The sequence below is a fragment of the Glycine max genome, chromosome 7 (assembly GCF_000004515.6).
Source record: "Glycine max cultivar Williams 82 chromosome 7, Glycine_max_v4.0, whole genome shotgun sequence".
Classification (NCBI taxonomy): domain Eukaryota; kingdom Viridiplantae; phylum Streptophyta; class Magnoliopsida; order Fabales; family Fabaceae; genus Glycine; species Glycine max.
In genome coordinates this window covers 9540262-9561074 of record NC_038243.2, presented here as the reverse complement: position 1 = coordinate 9561074, position 20813 = coordinate 9540262, and the positions used below count along the sequence as shown (strand labels likewise).

Genomic DNA, 20813 nt, shown 5'->3' with positions numbered 1-20813 from the left:
AAATCAGTAAAGTCAAGAGTCTCAAGTACTTCATCGTTCACTAGCCTTTTAATTCTTTCTATGGAGATATGTCCTAGTCTCCTATGCCATAATTTTGATGATTTTTCATTCATCATACAAAGTTTAATACCAACATTTTCTTGTGTAGCCATCAAATTATATGGAATCATGTTAGATAAATTAATTTTGAACAAATTATCATTCAACACACCATTTCCAATAATAGAAGAATTAAACAATAAATCAAATCCAGATGCGTTAAACTTTATTGAATAATCCAAAGGAACAAGTCTAGAAACAGAAATTAAATTCCTAGAAAATTCAGGAATATAAAAGGCATTATTCAATTCAAAAACAAATCCAAATCCTAAATTAAGTCTACATGTGCCAATAGCCGCTATATGTGAATGCATCCGATTCCCAGAGTAGATGAACCATTCGCCTTCATTTGGCTCCCTCTGACTTGAGAAGCCTTGCATGGTATTAGAAATATGAATTGTAGATCCAGAATAAACCATGTATCATGACAAATATCAGCCATATTAGATTCAAAACATACAAAGGAAAAATAATTACCCTTCTTTTCAAGTCAAGCCTTATGTTTATGGCAGTCCTTCTTTATGTGCCCTTTCTTTTTACAAAAAAAAAACACCTAGACTTCTTTTTAATTTTGGCAGTATGAGGTATATGGTTGTTTTCCTTCCTTTCCATCTTCCCCTTATCTTGAGTCACGATCAGAGCATCTTCACTAATTTCTTGAGCAAGTCTCCCTTCCTCCTAGACACACATGGTCAGAAGTTCATTGATTGACCATTTCTCTTTATGTGTGTTGTATAATATTTTGAAGGGACCATAATGTGATGGGAGTGAATTCAAAATTAGGTGCACCATGAATGACTCAGAAATTTTAACCTGGAGCGACTTAAGTTAAGCTGCTAGATCCTTCATTTCCATAATGTGTTTTCTCACACCTGCGTCTCCAATGAGCCTCATAGATGACAACTTAGACATTAGGGTGATAGCCAAGGCCTTCTCAGAACTTTTAAACTATTTATCTATGGCTTTCATGAAATCCTTGACTTTTCGGCATTCTAGAATTGAACCACGGATACTAGCAGAGATGCGCGTCTTGATGAACATAACGGAAAGACTGTTAGATCTTTCCCATCGTTCGTATAACGCAATTTCTTCTTAAGTGCTAGAATCCGTAAGCTCAGCTGACTCATCCCTACGAAAAGCATAGTCAAGGTCAGCAACCCCTAAATGGAGAAGAACTCGTTCCTTCTATTGCTTATAGTTTTCCCCATCAATATGGGAACCTCATTTTTATCATCCGAGATTGAACTGTAACATGTAACCAAATATCAGTGCTTATAATAATTTAACATGTAATCAATAAAAAGAATCGTTAAAAGTCTGTTGCTAATACTCCTTTGATTATTTTTCAGACATATTCACATCTATTGAATAGTGTGTGTAAAATTTGTTTTTTTTTTTAATTAATATTAGTTGTTAATTTGTTAGTGAGAAAGATTCCTCCTTCTCTCTTAACCAATCATGTAGATTATTATAAATACTTTTACACATGTGTTTGATTCTTATGCCTAATATTTGTTTCCAATTCCTATGGATAAAAATCTTTTAAAATGTTAAGTATGTTGACCAATATGAAGAGCCAAGTTTAAACTTATAAGGTTATTGAAAGCTAAATTTATGTCTTATTCAAAGGTTTTATTGCAAAACATGTTTTTAACCAAGTTATCAAAAATATCATATTATACTTTGAATGTATATCATATAAACAAATAAAACTCAATTTTTATAAAGCTTAACATATATATTTTTACCTTAATTTCAATGTTAAATTATCACAAAGTATACATTTTTAAATAGGCTTATAGGCCAAGTCAAACTTTTATGTAGGTCAGACTATGTCTCTAAAAAAGGTTAATGATAGATAAATAGGATAAACTCAAGTTATGTATTTTTTAACTAAGATCATAATCAAGTCTAACAGAGTAAATAATAGACTCAAAGTATGCTAGCTATAAATAGAGATATACTAGGTCAGTCTTTACATTATGATATGATATGATTCTACGTTCTCTCTTCCTCCCAAATTCTTCCTCCCTACTTCCTTTCCCCAAACTATTTTTTTCCGCATACACCCAAACTTGTCTCAGTAAAACAATGATCTCAAACTCGTTAACCGTTGGATTGTCCTAAAATTTGGACACCACCTTTGAAACTCATTTTCACACATTCCCAACCTTGGGATTTACGAAATAATGTCTATAGAGAGAAATTTCCCTTGCATGGAGACAGTGAAATTGAGGCTTCAATCCCTTCTCGTTCTCTCTAACGCTTGGAAACCCTAGTAGAGCAACCAGAGGAAAAACTTGAAGAATCTTTGGGAACCTCTAGAGATGCTACTATTATTGTCAGACTACACACGTGAACCCGCTTCGAGCTAAGGAATGAGTTTATCATAATTGGGGTTAGAGTAACATGTGTAGGGATCCTTAGAGGATCAAATTGAGGTTAATTTTAGGGTGTTTTATGCGTTTTAATTTTGCATGTACAATAATAACTACGGATTGTTCATGTTTGACGGGTCAATTGATCCCCTTGATGCAAATTGGATGGTTTAATTGAGTGTTTAGCTTTGAATGTTAGAAACCTAGAAATTTGAAAATTCTTGATTCTTGCATGTTTTCTTGAAATTGATTGAGGGGTTTTGTTCCCCATGATGTGATCACATGTTCTATGCTATTTGTTTTGAATTTGGGTGTGTTTTGAGGTATGAATTGTATCTCTTTTGCTTCACAAAATGCAGGTTTTTAGCGAAGCACGGTTGTGCTTGATGAGAGCACGTTCGTGCTTAGTGAAAATTAGTTGTTTTAAGCCTATGCTATTTTGCTCACAACATAAATTAACTTGTAGACTAAAAATGACTAAGAAAATGATTGAATTAGGTTTTATGGTCTTCATGAAAGTTTTATCCCTTGATGTTGTCTAACAAATAAAGTTTGTTCCAAACAATTCGGAGTTTTATATCACCCTAGAGAGTTAAATTACTGAGAAAAGGTCAAACTTCCAGGATTAAGCAATGATCCAATGCTTACCTTAGGTTTAGACATAGTTAATGGTCAAACCAGTTTTTGTGATCAACATAAGAGTTTTAGATAATTGTCTTAGATTTCAAAAAAGATAAGTATTAAATTAATAGGATTATCACATCCTTTGTACTTGTAATTTTACTCTACAAAGGTCGTAGTAACTTAGGAGAAAATGTAAGGATATACTTGTTTACTATACATGTGTGTATGGTTGCTATTAACCAAATGAATAAGTGAATGATTATTTTAGTATGCTCCTTAACTTAAGTTCATTTGTAAACTTGAACGATCTTGTTTTGAGTTGGAAATGTTTCTGAAAAGTTTTATTTAGTAATAGTGAAGTAAATGTGAACCTTTTACTCATGTGGATTTACTTACGATTTTATTGAATACAATTATTAATTAGATTTCGTATTTTATATGTTTTCCCATTTATATGTATGTTGAGGTAGAGGGTGCCTAAATTCTAATTATTAAACTTTTACCTATATATTTAACTTTAAGAGACAAAGTTATTTTTTAACCATCTCACACTATATTATTGTTATAACATATTATAACATATTATATAAAGGTGAATATATGAATTAGTCTAATATGCATAGGTTCATAAATAAATGACCTGCATCGAGCTAGATTTTTATAACACTCTCACCATCTTAAAATAAGTGTTACATCTGTAAAAACAATTGTTCCGAGATAAATGTTATGTTATCTCTTAATAATACATGTATTAGTTAAAGGATAAAATGGGAAAAAGATACAAAGTGAAACTTATAAAAAAAGTAACTACACACTTGCTAACAAATCATGCTTCAGTTTTGGTTCCACGTTACACTAACAAATCACACTCTCACCCTTCTTTGTCCTCACATAACTCCTGTTTTTTCCTTAATTTCTCTCCTTGTTCCTCCTCTACACCCTTCTATCATAGCCATTCCTTTCATTCATTCCACTCACCACCTCAACAAGTGTAACTAACTAACCGGTGATTTCCTTGACAACACAACCCCTCTTCATACAATACAACATATTTTGTAAATATGATAAAGTTTGCTACTTCTGCTCATGTAAGATGTTATAAAACAGGAGAAGAAAATGTTATGCAATGATAAACATGATGCGACACATCTTCTAAATGAGTGTGCAGATCTTACAAATGGTAAAGAAATGTTCCACATTTATTTGTTTCAACTTCTATTTCTATAAATAATGATATCAATTCTTTTATTTGCAGAAATGAAATCAAACGTATGTGAAGGTGTTGGACATGGGAACTGGGTACATACTTAGTAAGCAACTTTTTTGTATAATAATAAAAAAAGGCGCAAATCACAATTCTCATGAAAGAGTGTTAATTATGTTTTCAAAACATGACTGTTTTTAAATAATAGTTAATTATGTCATTCACCTTAAAAATTTGAAAAAAAAACGAATTTCTTATATAATTCATCCCGCAATTAAAAAATATCAAAAAATTTAACATAGAATAGATGTGAAAAAATATTATGAACAAATTTTCAAAAAAGAAATCAAGATATTCATTTTTTAAAATTTAATTTGATTCCTTTATTTTGAAAAGTTTTAATTAGGTACTTATTTTTTAAAAAAATATATTTAATTTGGTATTTTATTTTTAAAAGTTTCAATTAAATTCTTATTTTTTAAAAAATTAATTCAATTTAATAATACTTTAAACCGAATTTCACTGTATTTTTTAGAAAAAAATGTTACAACAGAATGAAATAAGATCAAATTAAATTTATCTTAAAAAATAATGTACCTAATTAAATCTATTAAAAATAAAGAGATCAAATTGAAGATAATAAATAAATTGAAAAATAAGAAAAGTAATTCACCAAATATTTATAACTTTTTTATATCTATGTTTACAATTATCACATTTCTTTATACTATAACAACCCAATAACAAGATAAATTGTATATACTTTAGGGTAATAAAATATGGACAAGCATATTGTGTGTTTCTGCTGGTCAAAATCGATGGAATACAAATTTTAAATTTTCTCCTCTCTCGTTTAAATTTTAAAATCCTTTGTTTGAATAAAAGAAAAAGTTAGTTAGTAGTTTATTTTCTTTTATTTTCAACTTTTGATTGCATAAAAAAGATGGCATGTTGTAAGTCTGCAGGTTTGCTAGAATCATCTGACACACTGCCTGTTTAGCCAAATGTTGAAAATGCTGTTGAAGAAGCTAATTCAAAACCTGAACTTAAGTCAAGATCTCATTCAAATCCAAAGGAGAGAAAATTACAGGCAGATAAGCAGGCCAAAAAACGATTATCTCTGCCTAACAATGGTGAGTTTATTCTCTTTCTGTTCATTTTATTATTACCTGGTATCTGACCACTGCTTCAGGGAGTCAGAAAAATTATCAGCTAAACTATAATATAGGTAGACTAACTAACCTAAATATGGCATTATAGTTCAGCTAGTTTGAGTTTGAGTCCTCTAAAAAGGTTAGTCCTTTGAAAATGTTGATGATGCTCTTTTCCAATTCAATCGCATGCTGTGTATGCGTCATACCCCTCCCATCATCCAATTCGGCCAGATTTTAGGATCCATCATGAAGATGAAGCACTACCCCACTGTTGTTTTCCTCTCTCACTGGTTAGAACTCAAGAAAATTCAGTCTGGCCTTTTTACTTTGAACATCCTACTGTTTCTGCCATTTGGGTCAAATCAACTTGGCTTTCTCTGTGTTATCCAAGATCCTCAAATTGGGTTATCAGCACCATACCATAACCTTTTGACAACACTCATCAAAGGTCTCTGTCCCAAGGGTCAGGTCAAGAAGGCACTGCACTTTCATGACAAGGTATTGGCACAAGGATTTCAGCTCAACCAAGTTATTACAGGACTTTGATCAATGGGGGACGAGGCTTGCGATTTATTTTCTGAAATGCATATCAAGGGAATTTCCGCTAATGTTGTCACTTATAATACTCTAATTCATGGCTTCAGTATGGTTTGGTAAGTTGAAAAAAGCAACTGGGTTGTTAAATGAAATGGTATTGAAAACCATCAACATAAATGTCCGTACCTATACTATACTGGTTGATGCATTGTGCAAAGAAGGAAAGATGGAAGGAGCCAAAAATGTGTTGGCTGTGACGCTGAAAGCATGTTTGAAACCTAATGTTATTAGTTATAATACTTTACGTCTTAGTTTGTGGAGTGAAGAATGCAAAACATGTGTTCCATTTTGCAGCTACAATATCATGATTAACTGATTATGTAAGATTAGAAGAGTGGATGAGGCCATAAATCTCTATAAGGAAATGCATCAGAAAAATGTGGCTCCTGATATAGTGACTTACACTTCTCTTATTGATGGTTTGTGCAAATCTGGTAGAATCTTTATGTTTCTGATCTTATCGATGATATGCATGATTGTGCAAATGTTATCACCTACCGTTCCTTAATAGATAGTTTATGCAAGAGCAGTCAGCTTGACAAGGCGATTGCATTGTTCAACAAAATGAAAGATAATGGAATTCAACCGGATATGTACACATTAAATATACTTCTTCATGGTCTATGCAAAGGCAAAAGACTTAAGAATGCTCAAGGGCTTTTTCAAGATTTGTTGGATAAAGGCTATCATCTAAATGTTTACATATATACTGTTATGATCAATGGACTTTGTAAGGAGGGGTTGATTGACGAGGCATTTGCTTTGTGGTCCAACATGGAAGACAGTGAATTGCACCTCTGATGCTATAACATTTGAAATATGAGAATGATAAGGCAGAGAAACTTCTCCGTGAAATGATTGCTAAAGGCCTATTGTAAGAATAAACCAGGTGAGATGGTGTCTAGTTTCACATCAGGTTATTCTGAATTTTGATGACAACAAGCCAATATTTTTAACTTTTGATTGCATAAAAAAGACGGACTTTGTTGTGGGCTCACTGCCTCTTTATTTTTCATTAACAGTGATGTTGTTTTTCATCTTGATATCTTGAGAGTTGTGGTTGATTGTTTTCAGACTTGACAATATAACTATTATTTTTCTTTCCATTGTACTGTCAATCTTCTTCTACTTTGTATGATTTTAAGTCGTTGTTCCACTTCTCAGACCATGCTGAAACTAACATAATTATTTTGAATTCCTTATCTCTTATATTTGATTCCATTTACCTTATCTATTATGGTATGTGTTTGCTGAAACTAACATAATTATTTGTGTTTGCTGATATTTTTATGAAGATAATTTTTTAGGCATAATTAATTGAAGCTTATCAGTTTTGTATATTAAGCTGTCTTTATGTTGGATATAAGCAGATGAAGGTTGTTATACTGTGTTAGATAGACTGACGTGACTAATTTCTTTAGCATTATTTTTAAATTGGAAGGAACCAATTTAACCTTCCTATTGATGATATCATCTTTTTCACTAACCTCTGTTCTAAGTTATTCTCAAATCTGTTTTGGGGTTCAGTTGTTGCTATCATAGCCATTGGTGGCACTTTTTTGTTCATTCAGAGGATATATTTTTCACGAGTAAATTCATGAGCATGTAGTGGCACTTTTTAAATGGAGCATGTCACAGTATTAAGTTGTTTGTTGAAATGTGGGAAATTGCTCCTTTTGCTGATCTAATACAACTCCGTGACCACAAATCCTCCCATTGTCACTCAGCTATGAAGCACTGACACCGACATTGGACACGACACATACACGGACACGTGGACACCTATAATATCAAAAATATAGAATGTAGTACGGTGGTTATCGTGTTGGTGTCGGACACTAACACGGACGCGTGTCGGACACCAGACACGACAAGGAACTGGAGTGTCTGTACTTCATAGTCACTCAGGCTCAAGACAATTTGAGTCTTGAAATTATGCACGGCGTTGAGTTGGTGGAGAATGTTGTTGTCTCTTTGGTGGAGAATGTTGTTGTCTCTTTCTCACTTCTCTGCAAATCTTTGCTCAACATCTGCTTCAAGACTATCAAGCCTTTATTCTTCTTGTTTTGTCGAAACTCTCAGAGCTTTACTTCATTCAGGCTGAAGCAATTTTGATGATCTTTCTTTGACCAGTGTGGTCACCATAGAGAATGATCTATGCCTAAATAAATATTTACTGTCTCGATTTTATTATCAGTACTTATAGGGAATAAAATAAATATTGCATTTTATGTGTTTATGATGTTATTTTGTAATTAAAATTAAAGTTAAATTATACTTTTAGTCTTTTATCTTTTTGTTTAGATAAAATTTGGTCATTTTTCCTTTTGAAAATTAAATTTAACAAACTTTTAAATTTGGTTCAATTTGATTATTCTATTAGGTTCGAATTAACGTTGTTAATATATTAAAATTAAATGACTAACTAAATTTTAAAAATAAAAGACTAAATTGAACTTAAACAAAAAAGATAAAAAGAAAATTAAAAGTATAATTTAGACTAGTTAATATACTAAAATAAAAATGACAATATTACACAAATCATTATCATTATATATAACAAATATTAGCCAAATCACTATATAATTAAAAAATATTATTTTAATTTCACAAATCACTAAAAATAATTAGTGTTAATATCAGGTTTTTTACATTTCTTAAAGAATATAAGCATGTTTCAAAATTAGTAATTTTACACTCATGATGTTTTATTTGAAATTATTTAAATATTCTATTTGCTATAAACAAGAGATGTACATTATATTTTTGTAATTAACTTATTGCAGTGAATTTAAATTTAAATGCATTATAGATAGGTATCATCATATATTCATAAAGTATGGGAAATAGACCAAAATTATTAACCAGGCAAGTATGGATTTAGGAACAACAAATATAAAAAATGGGCACTGATATCATATCTAAACTCTATCATTCCTAATTACACATGACAACAGTTTCAAGCATCCTGTGCATCTACGATGAGAATATTGATAATATGCATGAACTTGACGCCTTCAAAGTCATGCAAAGCAAGAGCAATTACTGCTAATATTCTCATAAGAAACTAAGGTAATTGGCACCATCCCTATAATACATTGTGCTGCAATAATGAGTACTTTTACACAACTAAATACTTGCATGACTTGCAGTGGTAATACGAAATGGTAGTTCAATACAACAGAGTCCTACAGTTAGCTTCTATTCAACCACTCATTTTCTCTCTTTTGGAAGGGAGCGTAGGAAAGTTAGAACAAAATCATGAATTAAGTTTGAACTAAGAATGGAGGGAAGCAACCTTCTGTGTCAACTCATCCAGAATCTCATTGTTGACCTCTCTAAGTGGCTCCTCCTGTGGAAATAGAAATAGGGTCAACATAACCAAAGGAGAAATGTATTCAAAGAGTAAAAAATTGGAAATAAACATAGATAATTTGAAGGCAGATGTGTATTGTGTATACTTGATAGAACAAGGAAATCATAATCAATTATTGGCTATGATACGTGTATATATGTATCAAGTACAATACGATTATTCTAAAAATATACTATAAGATACAATACATGTAAAAGATACCTATCTAGATGTATAAAAATTCATAGAACATAATAAATATATAATGACAATTCTGCAAATCCAAATTAAGAACATACTTCCTAGGCATTACTAAAATATGGTCATTGCGAGTCACTTCCAATTGTCTACAAATAGGAATGATATCAATCTTATTATTTTCTTGAAATCATTTATAAAGAGAACAATTTCCATTTTTAGTAATGAATAATACTTTTGCATTTTTATATTATACATGCTGCTATGTCTCATATCTAGTTGTAATGGATTTTCATAACTATTTTTAAAGGCTTTTATACTTCACATATACATATCGATAAAGTATTTAAGCGTATCGGATATGAATACAAATAAATGAAGCAAATGAAAGTATTGGTGCTTCATAGATTATTGAATATTCTAATGATATCAGACTGTCCAGCTAGTACCATCCATTCCACACAATAAAAGGACAGCACTGGAAAGGAGAGTTAATTACCTCTGAAACTTTACTTTGTTTCACATCTATACTCTTTGAACCACTAATGCTGGCACTCTTCAACAGGCTCCGTGCGCTGCACTTTGGCCTGGAGGGTCCATTTTGTGCATCTGTATTTCCAGAATCTGTCACATCAGACCCTGGAGGACTCTGAAGATTTGCTCCAGTTGGATTTTCAACATCATTGTTTTGATTATTTTCATCCTTGGGAGCAGGAACTCGCTCTCTGCAAAATGTTAATTGAAATAGTCAATGCATGATACTTAGATGATATCAGAGACAAAGTTTGCAGGCACAACTGCCAGCCTCATCTATGAAGATTGTAAAGACGATACTAATCTGGATTATAATTTAAAATCCAGTGGTAATAAAAAAAATAGATAAAAAATAAACCTCCAAAAGGACAAGACAAAAAGGTTGTTGTTAGTGTAAGTTTGCAAATCAAGTATTTGAACAGGTTCACCAAGTTTGGATCTCGAAACTGTCTAGGAACCTAGATGATTAACCAAAACTTACCTAGGTAAGGAGGCGTGGTGCCTCAACAACGGTGTGCTTCGTTCACCTTTGCCATAATGCTCCTCAAGATGTGCAAACTGTCGCTTGAACCGGTCAACCCCACTGCAAAAGGATAACACAAACTTACTGATAAAAATTCCAAGAAAGCAATGGTTTTAAAGATCCCGCATTACACAGTTCTTAGATGACATGCAGAAAAAAGACAATCAACCATCAGTTGCTTCTCAAGAGTCAAAACTTTTACAAGAATCATCAACAAAAGCTAAACATGCTGCCAAATGTTTTGCTAATGGAAGCTCTAGCTCTTTATAAGAAATTATGTAGAAAAAATCTAACAAAACTTTGGTGCAACAACAATGTCCTGAAAAAATGGTTATAAAATCAGGTATCATGAAAAGCATATCATAAAAGCTGGCTCAATATTTTGTCTCATTCCTAAAGAGCACGCCAAAGGGGGTGGACAGACATGTCTTCCAAGAACATCTGTTTTCAGATACACATGAAGCCTTTCATTTTTCAAATGCATAGGCTGCTCAGGCTCAGGCAGGGGATTGGATTCATTCCAACTACCCACATGGACGTGCCATTTTTCAGACCATCACAATACAATCCACGAATCATGAAACACAGACTAATAATCATTGGGATAAGGTAGAAGTTCCACCAAGAGCCAGATTGGTTTAAAGTTGAGTGGAATTGATTTTGATAGAATTGATTAATGTAATTGAGATGTGTACCCTAATTAATTTCAACCATTTATTTTACATTGAAACATGTGCACAGTATAAGAAATTGATTGTAAGTGTCAAACAAACAAGCCATAAGACGTGCACAAAGAGTAACTTCAAAAAAATCCTTAAAACCCATAATCAAATAATCTTATGATAGAAGCCATAATTATAAATATCAAAGCTTCACAATAAATACTGGGAGATGAAGCATGAGCATACTATAATGCAGGAAAAATTATTTCAATTATGAACAATAATAGAACAAGTTCCAAAGTCAAGACTAGAACTGCATAATATTTAGGGTCATAGTTTGATCAAAAACAATCATATGATAGCACTATCAGAAATCTGAAAACCTATCAAGTTAGAGAAAGAAATAGACTTAACTTTTCAATAGTCAGTATTACTTCCCTACCTTGGATACATGAAGCTTGTTTGTTCTCCACAACGAAGATATTCTTCAAGCATCCGAGGATGATACTCTAAAATCTGTTTAGTACAAATGTATAACTCATTATTACCCAGGCACAGAGGAGAAGACAATAAATTATTAAATTGAATCAAGTCATTGAAATGTATGGCCATACCTCTCGATAAATCAACTCTCTAACATCATCTTTGGCCAATTTTCTCCTCTCAAACTCAAACTCGAGCTTTGAAATGGGTTGAGTGGACGACGGTTCACGGTCCACATTTGACAAACCATGGAAATAAGGATCTCTTAGTGCCTGCAAACACAGGCATGACAAAGAAGTAAGGAACCTTGGAAATTATCTGCATAATTGATCATCATTTGGTACATTCAAAAAGATTCCGCCTTTGGTAGTTATCTAGGTAAATGAAGATCAACCTCTTCAGCTGCTGGACGATCTTTAGGATCAAATGCAAGTAATCGCTCCAGCAAATTAAGACCTAATGGATCTGCATTTGGAAATTTTTTGGAGAATGGAATAGGTTGTTTTTTCGGCATGCTAGCAAGGTACCTTCTAGCCTTCTCATTCCGAATCTGTAAGACCAGATAAAAAATTACTAACAAGAGGACACGTGAGAAGAAATAAAGTAAGCATGAAAGACACTTATTACAACAAATCATAGGGTAGATCAGAAAAACATGAGACATGAAGTATTTTAGAACAGGAAAAATAGAAGCTTAGAATTAATATCATTAGCCATTACAGCCTGTCATAAGTTTACCTATTGATGTTAAAAAATGTAGAATAGATTTGGATAAACTGACCCTAGAAATGGTTTCAGCAGGAGGAGTACCAAGAAGGTCGGTTATGAGATCCAATTGGTGCACTACATTTTTTCCAGGAAACAATGGCTTCCCACTGAGCATTTCTGCAAATATGCATCCAATGCTCCAAATGTCAATTGCGGGGGTATACTGCAAAAGACAAGGATTTGAAATCGTACACGTACTGCAATACTTAAATATATTCAACTTCATAAATCATACACAATCCTGGTAGAGGAGGATTGAAGAGGTAACTGATCTAGTGCATAAAAGGCTTTGCAAAAGGATAATGAAGTAGCAACTAAAACAGAATGACATATATATCGTATAAATTGATATTTGATTAAAAAAAAAAAAATATATATATATATATATATACAGTCTACAAGGAAATTAGAACATCAACTCTAAATTCAAGAAGTATTTTTATGTAAGATAATATTCAAAATTAAAAGGTATAACCAGAGAATTGGACCATAACCCATAATTAAGCATAATCACATGTGGAGCAATAACAGTTTAGATACATGTCACAAACTACAGAAAAGGGAGGAAGCAAAGTGCAAAGAATACAAAAAGCTTACTTTTGAGAAAAAAGAACCACATAGTTCAGGTGCACGATACCACCGAGTTGCAACATAGTCCTTAGTAAGAGAGTAGATAAAATCAGTCAGCAAAATATTTAGAAGGATGATTCTGGAACAGAAATAATGAATTTGATTGCACTTTCCAGCTAAAAATCTTAAAAGACAAAAGCAGAAGCAAAACAGAACTAATAAGTGCATCAATTTGCTAGAATACTTACAGTCCAGAATATAGCTGATGGGTCCTCATTAAATGAAACTCGAGCAAGTCCAAAATCACATAATTTTAGCTTGCAATCAGCATTAGCTAGAATATTTTTTGGCTTCAAGTCACGATGAAACACATTTGCTGCAAGAAAAAATGTTATTTTAGTTTATTATCACTATCAGCAACAGTCAAGGACTTAATTACAAGGATACCTGCATGTATAAATTTGAGGCCTCGAAGAAGTTGGTACAAGAAAAATTGGTAGTGCTCGGGGGAAAGATCATCATTTGCCCTAATTACTTGATGAAGGTCAGACTCCATCAACTCAAACACAACATAGACATCCCTGAACTCCCGTCGTGAGGGAGGAAGCATTATATGCTTAATTTTAACTACATCAGGATGTCTGAGCAAACGAAGGAGTTTAATTTCTCTTAGGATCCGTGTGGCATCTGACACATGCTCAAAAACATCGTTGATTTTCTTAATTGCAACTTTTTCCCCAGTATGAGTGTCTACGGCAGAACACACAACACCATAGCTCCCTTTTCCAATCACTTCGTGGATCTCATACCTACTTGCCTCTCCATACTCAGTAAAAAACTCTACCTCCAGTGCACCCTGTTTGATAAACCACAAATCATTATGTAAAAATAGGCAAATAAAATGTAAGGACAATTTGAGTACACTAGAACTTAGTTTGGTTGTCTTTCAACCTACTGCAAGTTCTATGGTAATAGATGTAAAACACATGGTGTCGAAGGTATCCCTGGCCAAGAGCCAGAGATTAATCCCTCAAGAGATGAAGATTCATTTAAGGGGTTGACCTTTTCTAACAGATGTTGGACCTGGGGATCGAACCCCTGAGCACATGCTTGACGGGCATGGTTATTTGCCAACCATATCACACCATGTTGATAAACTCTTGCCTTAAGTCATGAGTGCATGGGGGATAAATAAAAAATATGCTAATTGCTAACTATGTCTCTTTCTCTTCATTTCCCATTTACAAGAAAACATAGCAAGGAAAGGAAAGTTCACCATGATCAGGCTATCTTAATAATTGCCAAATGCTACCTCTTAGTTTCTTACCATAACCAGAAAGAAGCACCAAATGAAATCAATTACAATCTCTGCAATCTAACCTCTCTAGTAGTCCCCATCCTTCTGAAATCAAACATAGCTTTATGCCATGATTTAAAATATATATATATATATATAGACACACGCACACGCACACACAAGTCAAAACCAAAATAGTGATACCTGACACAGAATAAATAAATGGCAAAGAACCAAAAAGGCAGAAAAAATGGGTTGGAAAAAATTGAAACTTGAACAATACCCATTACCCAAATAAAGCTAAAGTACAGAAAAGACATGATCTTATGGAACCCATAAAAAAGAAGTAATTTTTTAAAGGGACCTTTTTGTTACGATCCATGGAAGGAGATTTGAAGTGGGAGCGTTTGGGGACTTTGAGAAGGTTAAAGGAAGGAGTTTGCTGAGTGGGAACGTTGGCCAACTGGGCACGCAAATGTCTCACAAAGACAATGTTGTTAATATTGTTGTTGTTCTTGTTCTTGTTCTTCTTTTTGTTTTTGTGATGGTGAATGTGAGAGTTAATAGAATTGCAACGATGGAAGAAGCTACGAATGCCATCCACAAGTGTTCCTCCTACACCACCCATATATACTCACTACTCCTCAATCTGCGCCACTCCAATACACCATTGCTTCTCTATTACTTCATTTTCTTCCCTCTCTTTTCCTCTCTTTTTTAGTTTTCAAGTGCCTCGTCCCATTTCATTTTTCCTTTTTTGGAATCTTCTGAGCCCCAAAGCCTGCGGAAAACATGGAAAGAAATTCTGGAGTGTACATTAAGGGCAAACTTTTGATGTACTTTTTAGACAATTGTTAGAATTATAGTTTGTTAGACATTAATATCCCGTTAGAATTAGAGTTTTAAATTTTAATTTCCTACCATTTATTAGACAGATTAATAAATAAAGGTTTAATTATTTTTCTGTCCGTAAGTATAGTAATTTTTTTATCAACTAGTTTTGTTGATAAGACTAATCTACCTCAAATAATTTGTATTAAAACAAATAAGATAATGGATGAAAGTTTGAAGAAAAAAAAAAACATTTCGAGTCTCACATCACTTACAATAAACACTTGAATAGGTTTTAATATATATATATATATATATATATATATATATATATATATATATATATATATAACCCACTTTCTTCATTTTTTTCTTGTACTAATTAAGAAATATTTCTTCAACTTTTCTTTCTCTATCTAAAATCTCTTAGAAGAATGACTTTTCAAATCGCTATTAAAATGACTTTTTAAATCATATTTTCGGACTATTTGTCATAAATTATTTTCACAACAATTTATTTGTCATTTTAATCAGATTCTCTTCTTCTCATCACATTTTTTTATGTTTATACCTGATATTTTATTTAAGATGATCGAATCCAGTGTTATTATTAAGATGATTGTCATTTGAATTAAAAATTTATCATAATAATTTTCTATTTTAGTACCTATAATTACAATTTTTTACTACTGTTAAAATTATTACAAAACTATAACTAAGTGATGTAAAATTGCCAAAAAGAGATTTGGTGAATTTTTAACCGCCATTAATTAAGAAAACAAGGCTATATTGTGGTGATTTGTCCACCATGGTCCGGGCATAGTCACTCATGGCAACTTTCATGGACAAGTCGTGAGTCTTGTTGGCGTTGGGATGAATCTTGCACTGGATGTGTTTGTTTTCTTGACGATTTTATATTGTCAGTTCCAATTTTATAGTAGCTTTAAAGGTGTCAAGACTTTGAAGACCAAGACTAAAAGGGTTAAATAAAACTATAACTATATGATTAAAATGAGGTGTTTTAAACTATAGATACTGAAAAATCACTAAACCTTAAAAATAAAACTCAATTATGACCGGAAGAAACTTTGTTAATTTGAGACAAGAACAAATTACATCTAAGTATAATTACCTTTTACATTACTGTATGTTTATTTATTTTTATTTGAATAAACTACACTAATCTGAACTTTTATTAAGTTTTAACCCATTAAATTAACTTTTCTTGTAAGAGAGATGTTTGTAATATCTTTCAAACAATTAGAAAGGATTAGTTTAATGCATAAGATTCATGTATATTTTTCAAAAATTAAGAAGTTGGTGCAGGAACAGGCTGAGATGAGAATTTTAATTTGTGTAATTTTACTGAATTTTAGGAATAGTTAGTGTGATTTACTTTTTTAAAAATAAAATGTGAAATTTAATATTTTACATTGATATAAATAAATGGTTTATATATCAATGTTTTTTTATATTTTTTATATTTTCATTTATTAATAAACTCTAATGTATGTTAAATTTTGTATTTTTTATCATAATTATTTTAAGTTATACTAACAATATTTGAAAAGGAGGTAGTTAAAATTATTGATAAACAATATAAAATCTTGATCCAAAGTATTCCTTACCCTATGGTTTGACGGGGAATTTTAGACTTATAAAAAATTTGAAATACATAATATTTCAATTACATTTCTTTAATTTCTTAAATACTTTGTTTAGATAAAATAATTTATATCTTGTATTTTAGTTTTCTTGTTTGAATAGGATGATTAAATTTTTAGTTAGTGCAAAATCTCATTTTTAAATATCTTTTTAAATGATAATTTTAATATTAAACTTTACCAAATTAAAAAGAAATATATATCAATCTTTAAATATTTAATAATTTATAAATAATTTAAAGAGGATGGATCAAATTATATCCATTTAACTTTGGCAATTATTGTCTATTGTAGCATTCTATATCTTTCAATTGAATAATATTTTCTTAAAACTCACCATTGAATTTAAAGTTTCTTTCAAATATATCACATATAAAAAATTTCATATTAATTTAAAATTTTGTGTTACCTCGTTTATATAAATTAAAATCGACGTAATATAAACATTTCAAAATATACTAAAATATGAATAATTTGGTGACTTTCTTGTTGTAATTCAATTTTGACAAAATTTGACACAAAAGATTTTGATAATATGTAAATATAATTCAACCGTTGGATTAACAAAAATCGCATTTTATATCAAGTTGTAATTTGATTTCTCATCTAATTTAAATATTACATCATGTTTAATGATTCAAAAATATATTAAACATTATTTTTAACTAATTTTCATCTACAAATTTTCAAAATATTTTAAGATTACATTACATACGAGCATTTACAATATTTTGTTAAAACACCTTCAAAACACAAATAACTACAACAGGATGTTGAATACATCAACCCACAAATGATTCTAAATAACGTTATCACATATGGTTCAAAGCTGGACGAATCTAAAGGGCCTCCTAAAAATTTTCACACACACATATAAAATTTAGTTAATATAAAGTCATATAAAATTAATTTTGTATGTTATTATTATAATAATGGTTAATGTTAATTAGTATAAAATTATGTAAAATTAGTTATATTTATTGTTTTCTTATAATGATTAAAATGATAACTAATGTAAAATTATGTAAAAGTAGTTGTGTGTTTATTATTATTAAGATAATAATTAAGATTTTTATCATTTAATATAAAAATTAATTTTAATTTCATGTGTGAAAATAATGTTTTTTTAAAGGATTATTATTTATTAAAAGTTAGTCATTTAAATAATTATAAAGGAAGAAAAAATTTTCCAACGGAAGGTTTTTGGATCCGTCCTGATTCAAAGCTTTAAATTTGTAAGTGAAAATACGTTAATAATTCATTTGGTTCCTATACTAATATTTTTTATTTTTAAACTTGTATGAATTTTATGATGTGCTTACAAAGTGGTACCAGAAAGATTTAAAGAGAAATAAAATTATATAGAGAAAACATATTAAAATGAGAAACCTTATAAATAAATAAAAAATAAATGAAATCGAAATCAAACATACAACGGAACCTTAAATCCGAATTAAGGTCGTGAGATGACGCATCAAGATCGCGAGAGAAAATATGTCATGGTTTCATACAGAATGGACGTGCATGAGGTCACAAAGGAGTGTTTACAAGTAAGAGAAAAAAATAAAATTCAAAGTCTATGTTTCTTGGGAGATTTTCAAATTTCACTGGTTTAATTAATTAAATACTCTACCAAAATGTCTAAATTTCAGTTTCTTATAAAATTTCTTATCCAAACAACCTAATTCACATTGGGAAATTTTTAATTCATTGAAAAAATGAATTACCTTATTAAATTTAAATGCCTCCTTCCAAACACAATACTAGTGTGACGGTAAATAACACGAGTTATAAAGAAATTATATTATGAAGTATGCTATGTACATACATTTATGTTCGATCAGAATGGGTCAGGCGAGACCACCCTATTAAATTAGTTGTAGATAAAATCTAACATTTTTGTTAAAGATTGCATTTACCAAACTACCGTGAAGGAAATGTGTTAATTCTGTTTCTGTAAAAAAAAAAAAAGTAAATTATAGATTAGAGTACGTGTTAAGCAAATTGTATTGGCATGAGAGGATGAAAATTTAAATTCTGAAAACGTTGCAAATGGAAAGAGTTCAAATGAAAATTTAAATTCTGAATATTAGGTGTTTTAAGTGGATTAGCCCATGATGAATAGAGTTGATTATAATAGCAATATAGCATCATAGAACAAACATGAATATGTACCAAAAAGAACAAAAAGGAAATAGTGCATGAACAATTGAACATGATGAATAGGAGTTGATTATAATTATGATGTTTGTCGCAAAATGCTGAAGTGAAAATGGCTCTAAGGTGGCGTGTGACACTCTCCAATGACCAATGTTTCGTACTTTCGTTTTCATTTGCCCTTCTTGGCATTCCTCCATCGCCATATCCACATTTTGTCTTTAGACTGTCTTCCATGATTATATAACACATATATCCATTTAAGCTAAACTTGTTATTATTATTTTTATTATAAAAAAAAGTTCTGTTAACGGATATTTTAAGTGTACTGTTTAATAAATTTAAAAAAAGTTCAATTCATTAGAAATTACAATAAAGATGTATTGGTAATAATTTCTTATAATTTAGCAATTTAAGTGAATTATAATACAAATAAGAATTTGATTATAATACCGTAAGATTGTCATCAAGTCATAAATTGTTATATGTACCAAATGTTGAGTTTTATAATAATTATTTTTATAACTTAATATAATTACTTAAAAAGTTTTATTTTTGAATTATTTTTTTTTACTTGGTTATAAACCGCCTAAAATATTTACACTGGCTGTGTTTGAAAATTAAACCAACAATATAATCACCATGTCTTTAGCAATTAAATTTCAAATTAATTTTACACAAATTTATTCTAAGTGTTTCACAAGTGGTTCGTTTTACTGTTAATTCTTCAAAATGTTTAACATATTATAAAATTCCAATTCTAAACCAGCAGCTATTTGCAAAAGCTTCAACGGTGTTATATAGCGAGTTTGGTTACAACTTACCCATCTCAAAATTGATTTTTCACATCTCATGTATGGTTTTAATTAAGAAGCTAATACTTACAATTTTCACATTCTAAATATGATTTCTTGGTTCTTAGCGGGTTTTGAAACAAGTTTTTCATCATAAGTTCTTTTTTGTTAATTCTGAAAATGTTTACACATTCTAAAATTTCAATTTCACACCACACTAACCAGTTGCAAAAGTCTCCATTTTTTATGAATAAATATTAAATATTAGCATGTTAAATTTTGTTAGCAACCAGGACCTTTTCACCTTTCTCATGAAATTAACCTTATGTCTTTATAAAAACACTTATTATGTGTTTGGATAGATACTTTCAATAGAGTAATTCATTTTAAATGAGATATTAAATATCTGTCATTTTAAATTTAGTGTTTGAATAATAATTTAAAGAAAATTAAATATTTAAAATTTTAACTAGGAATTTTAATTAACAAAAAATGAGTTATATGAAATCTTCTTCAAAACCAAAGAATTTCAATTTTCTCACTCCTCTCTCCGGCGCGACCTTCATCTTTCTTTCTCTCTTTATTCTTTTCTTTTTCTTTTCCTCCTTGCCCACGACCAATAGTTACCATGGCGGTGGTGCTACCATGTTCCACCACCCAAATGTGAGATCCGAAGCAAAACTCGAGCCTTAGATGCCAACCCAATGCGTAGACGCAAAAACGTGATTCCGAAGCGGAGATGTGAGCAAAGACAAATATTTGTTTCCATTATTTTGCATTTTCTTATTGGCTTCCCCGGTCCTCCTTCTTGATTGGAAGAAGCCTAATTTGCAAAGATCCACCGATGTTGATTTTTATCTTTATTTTGGAGAATGATTTTTACCTTCTGCAAATAATTGGGTGAACGAGTTTTGTTTATTT

The 20813-nt window shown here is 30.9% G+C and overlaps 2 protein-coding genes and 1 pseudogene across 5 annotated transcripts; 2 read left to right on the top strand and 1 right to left on the bottom strand.

Annotated features, from left to right (window-relative positions):
- Nucleotides 1-5654: 5654 nt before the first annotated feature.
- On the top strand, nt 5655-6005 carry LOC106799227 (pentatricopeptide repeat-containing protein At1g62590). The gene has a single exon (XM_026129090.1). It carries the CDS (start codon nt 5655-5657, stop codon nt 6003-6005), a length of 351 nt encoding a protein of 116 aa, XP_025984875.1.
- A 355-nt stretch (nt 6006-6360) lies between these two features.
- LOC113002178 (pentatricopeptide repeat-containing protein At4g20090-like) lies at nt 6361-8257 on the top strand (annotated as a pseudogene).
- Nucleotides 8258-8952: 695 nt separating this feature from the next.
- On the bottom strand, nt 8953-15263 carry LOC100776784 (mitogen-activated protein kinase 9). 4 transcript variants are annotated; one of them, XM_003530010.5, is made up of 11 exons: nt 14811-15260; nt 13597-14005; nt 13398-13525; nt 13177-13236; nt 12593-12742; nt 12206-12361; nt 11943-12083; nt 11771-11844; nt 10625-10726; nt 10109-10334; nt 8953-9408 (listed from the first exon to the last, which is right to left on the bottom strand). In XM_003530010.5, the coding sequence occupies exons 1-11, from the start codon at nt 15072-15074 to the stop codon at nt 9334-9336; spliced, it is 1785 nt and encodes a 594-aa protein (XP_003530058.1). In that variant the 5' UTR covers nt 15075-15260; the 3' UTR covers nt 8953-9333. The 4 variants fall into 4 exon arrangements, with proteins under 4 accessions (XP_003530058.1, XP_040872910.1, XP_014633385.1 ...); XM_041016976.1 differs by lacking the exon at nt 14811-15260 and adding an exon at nt 14477-14771; XM_014777899.3 differs by lacking the exon at nt 14811-15260 and adding an exon at nt 14212-14468.
- Between the last annotated feature and the right edge of the window lie 5550 nt (nt 15264-20813).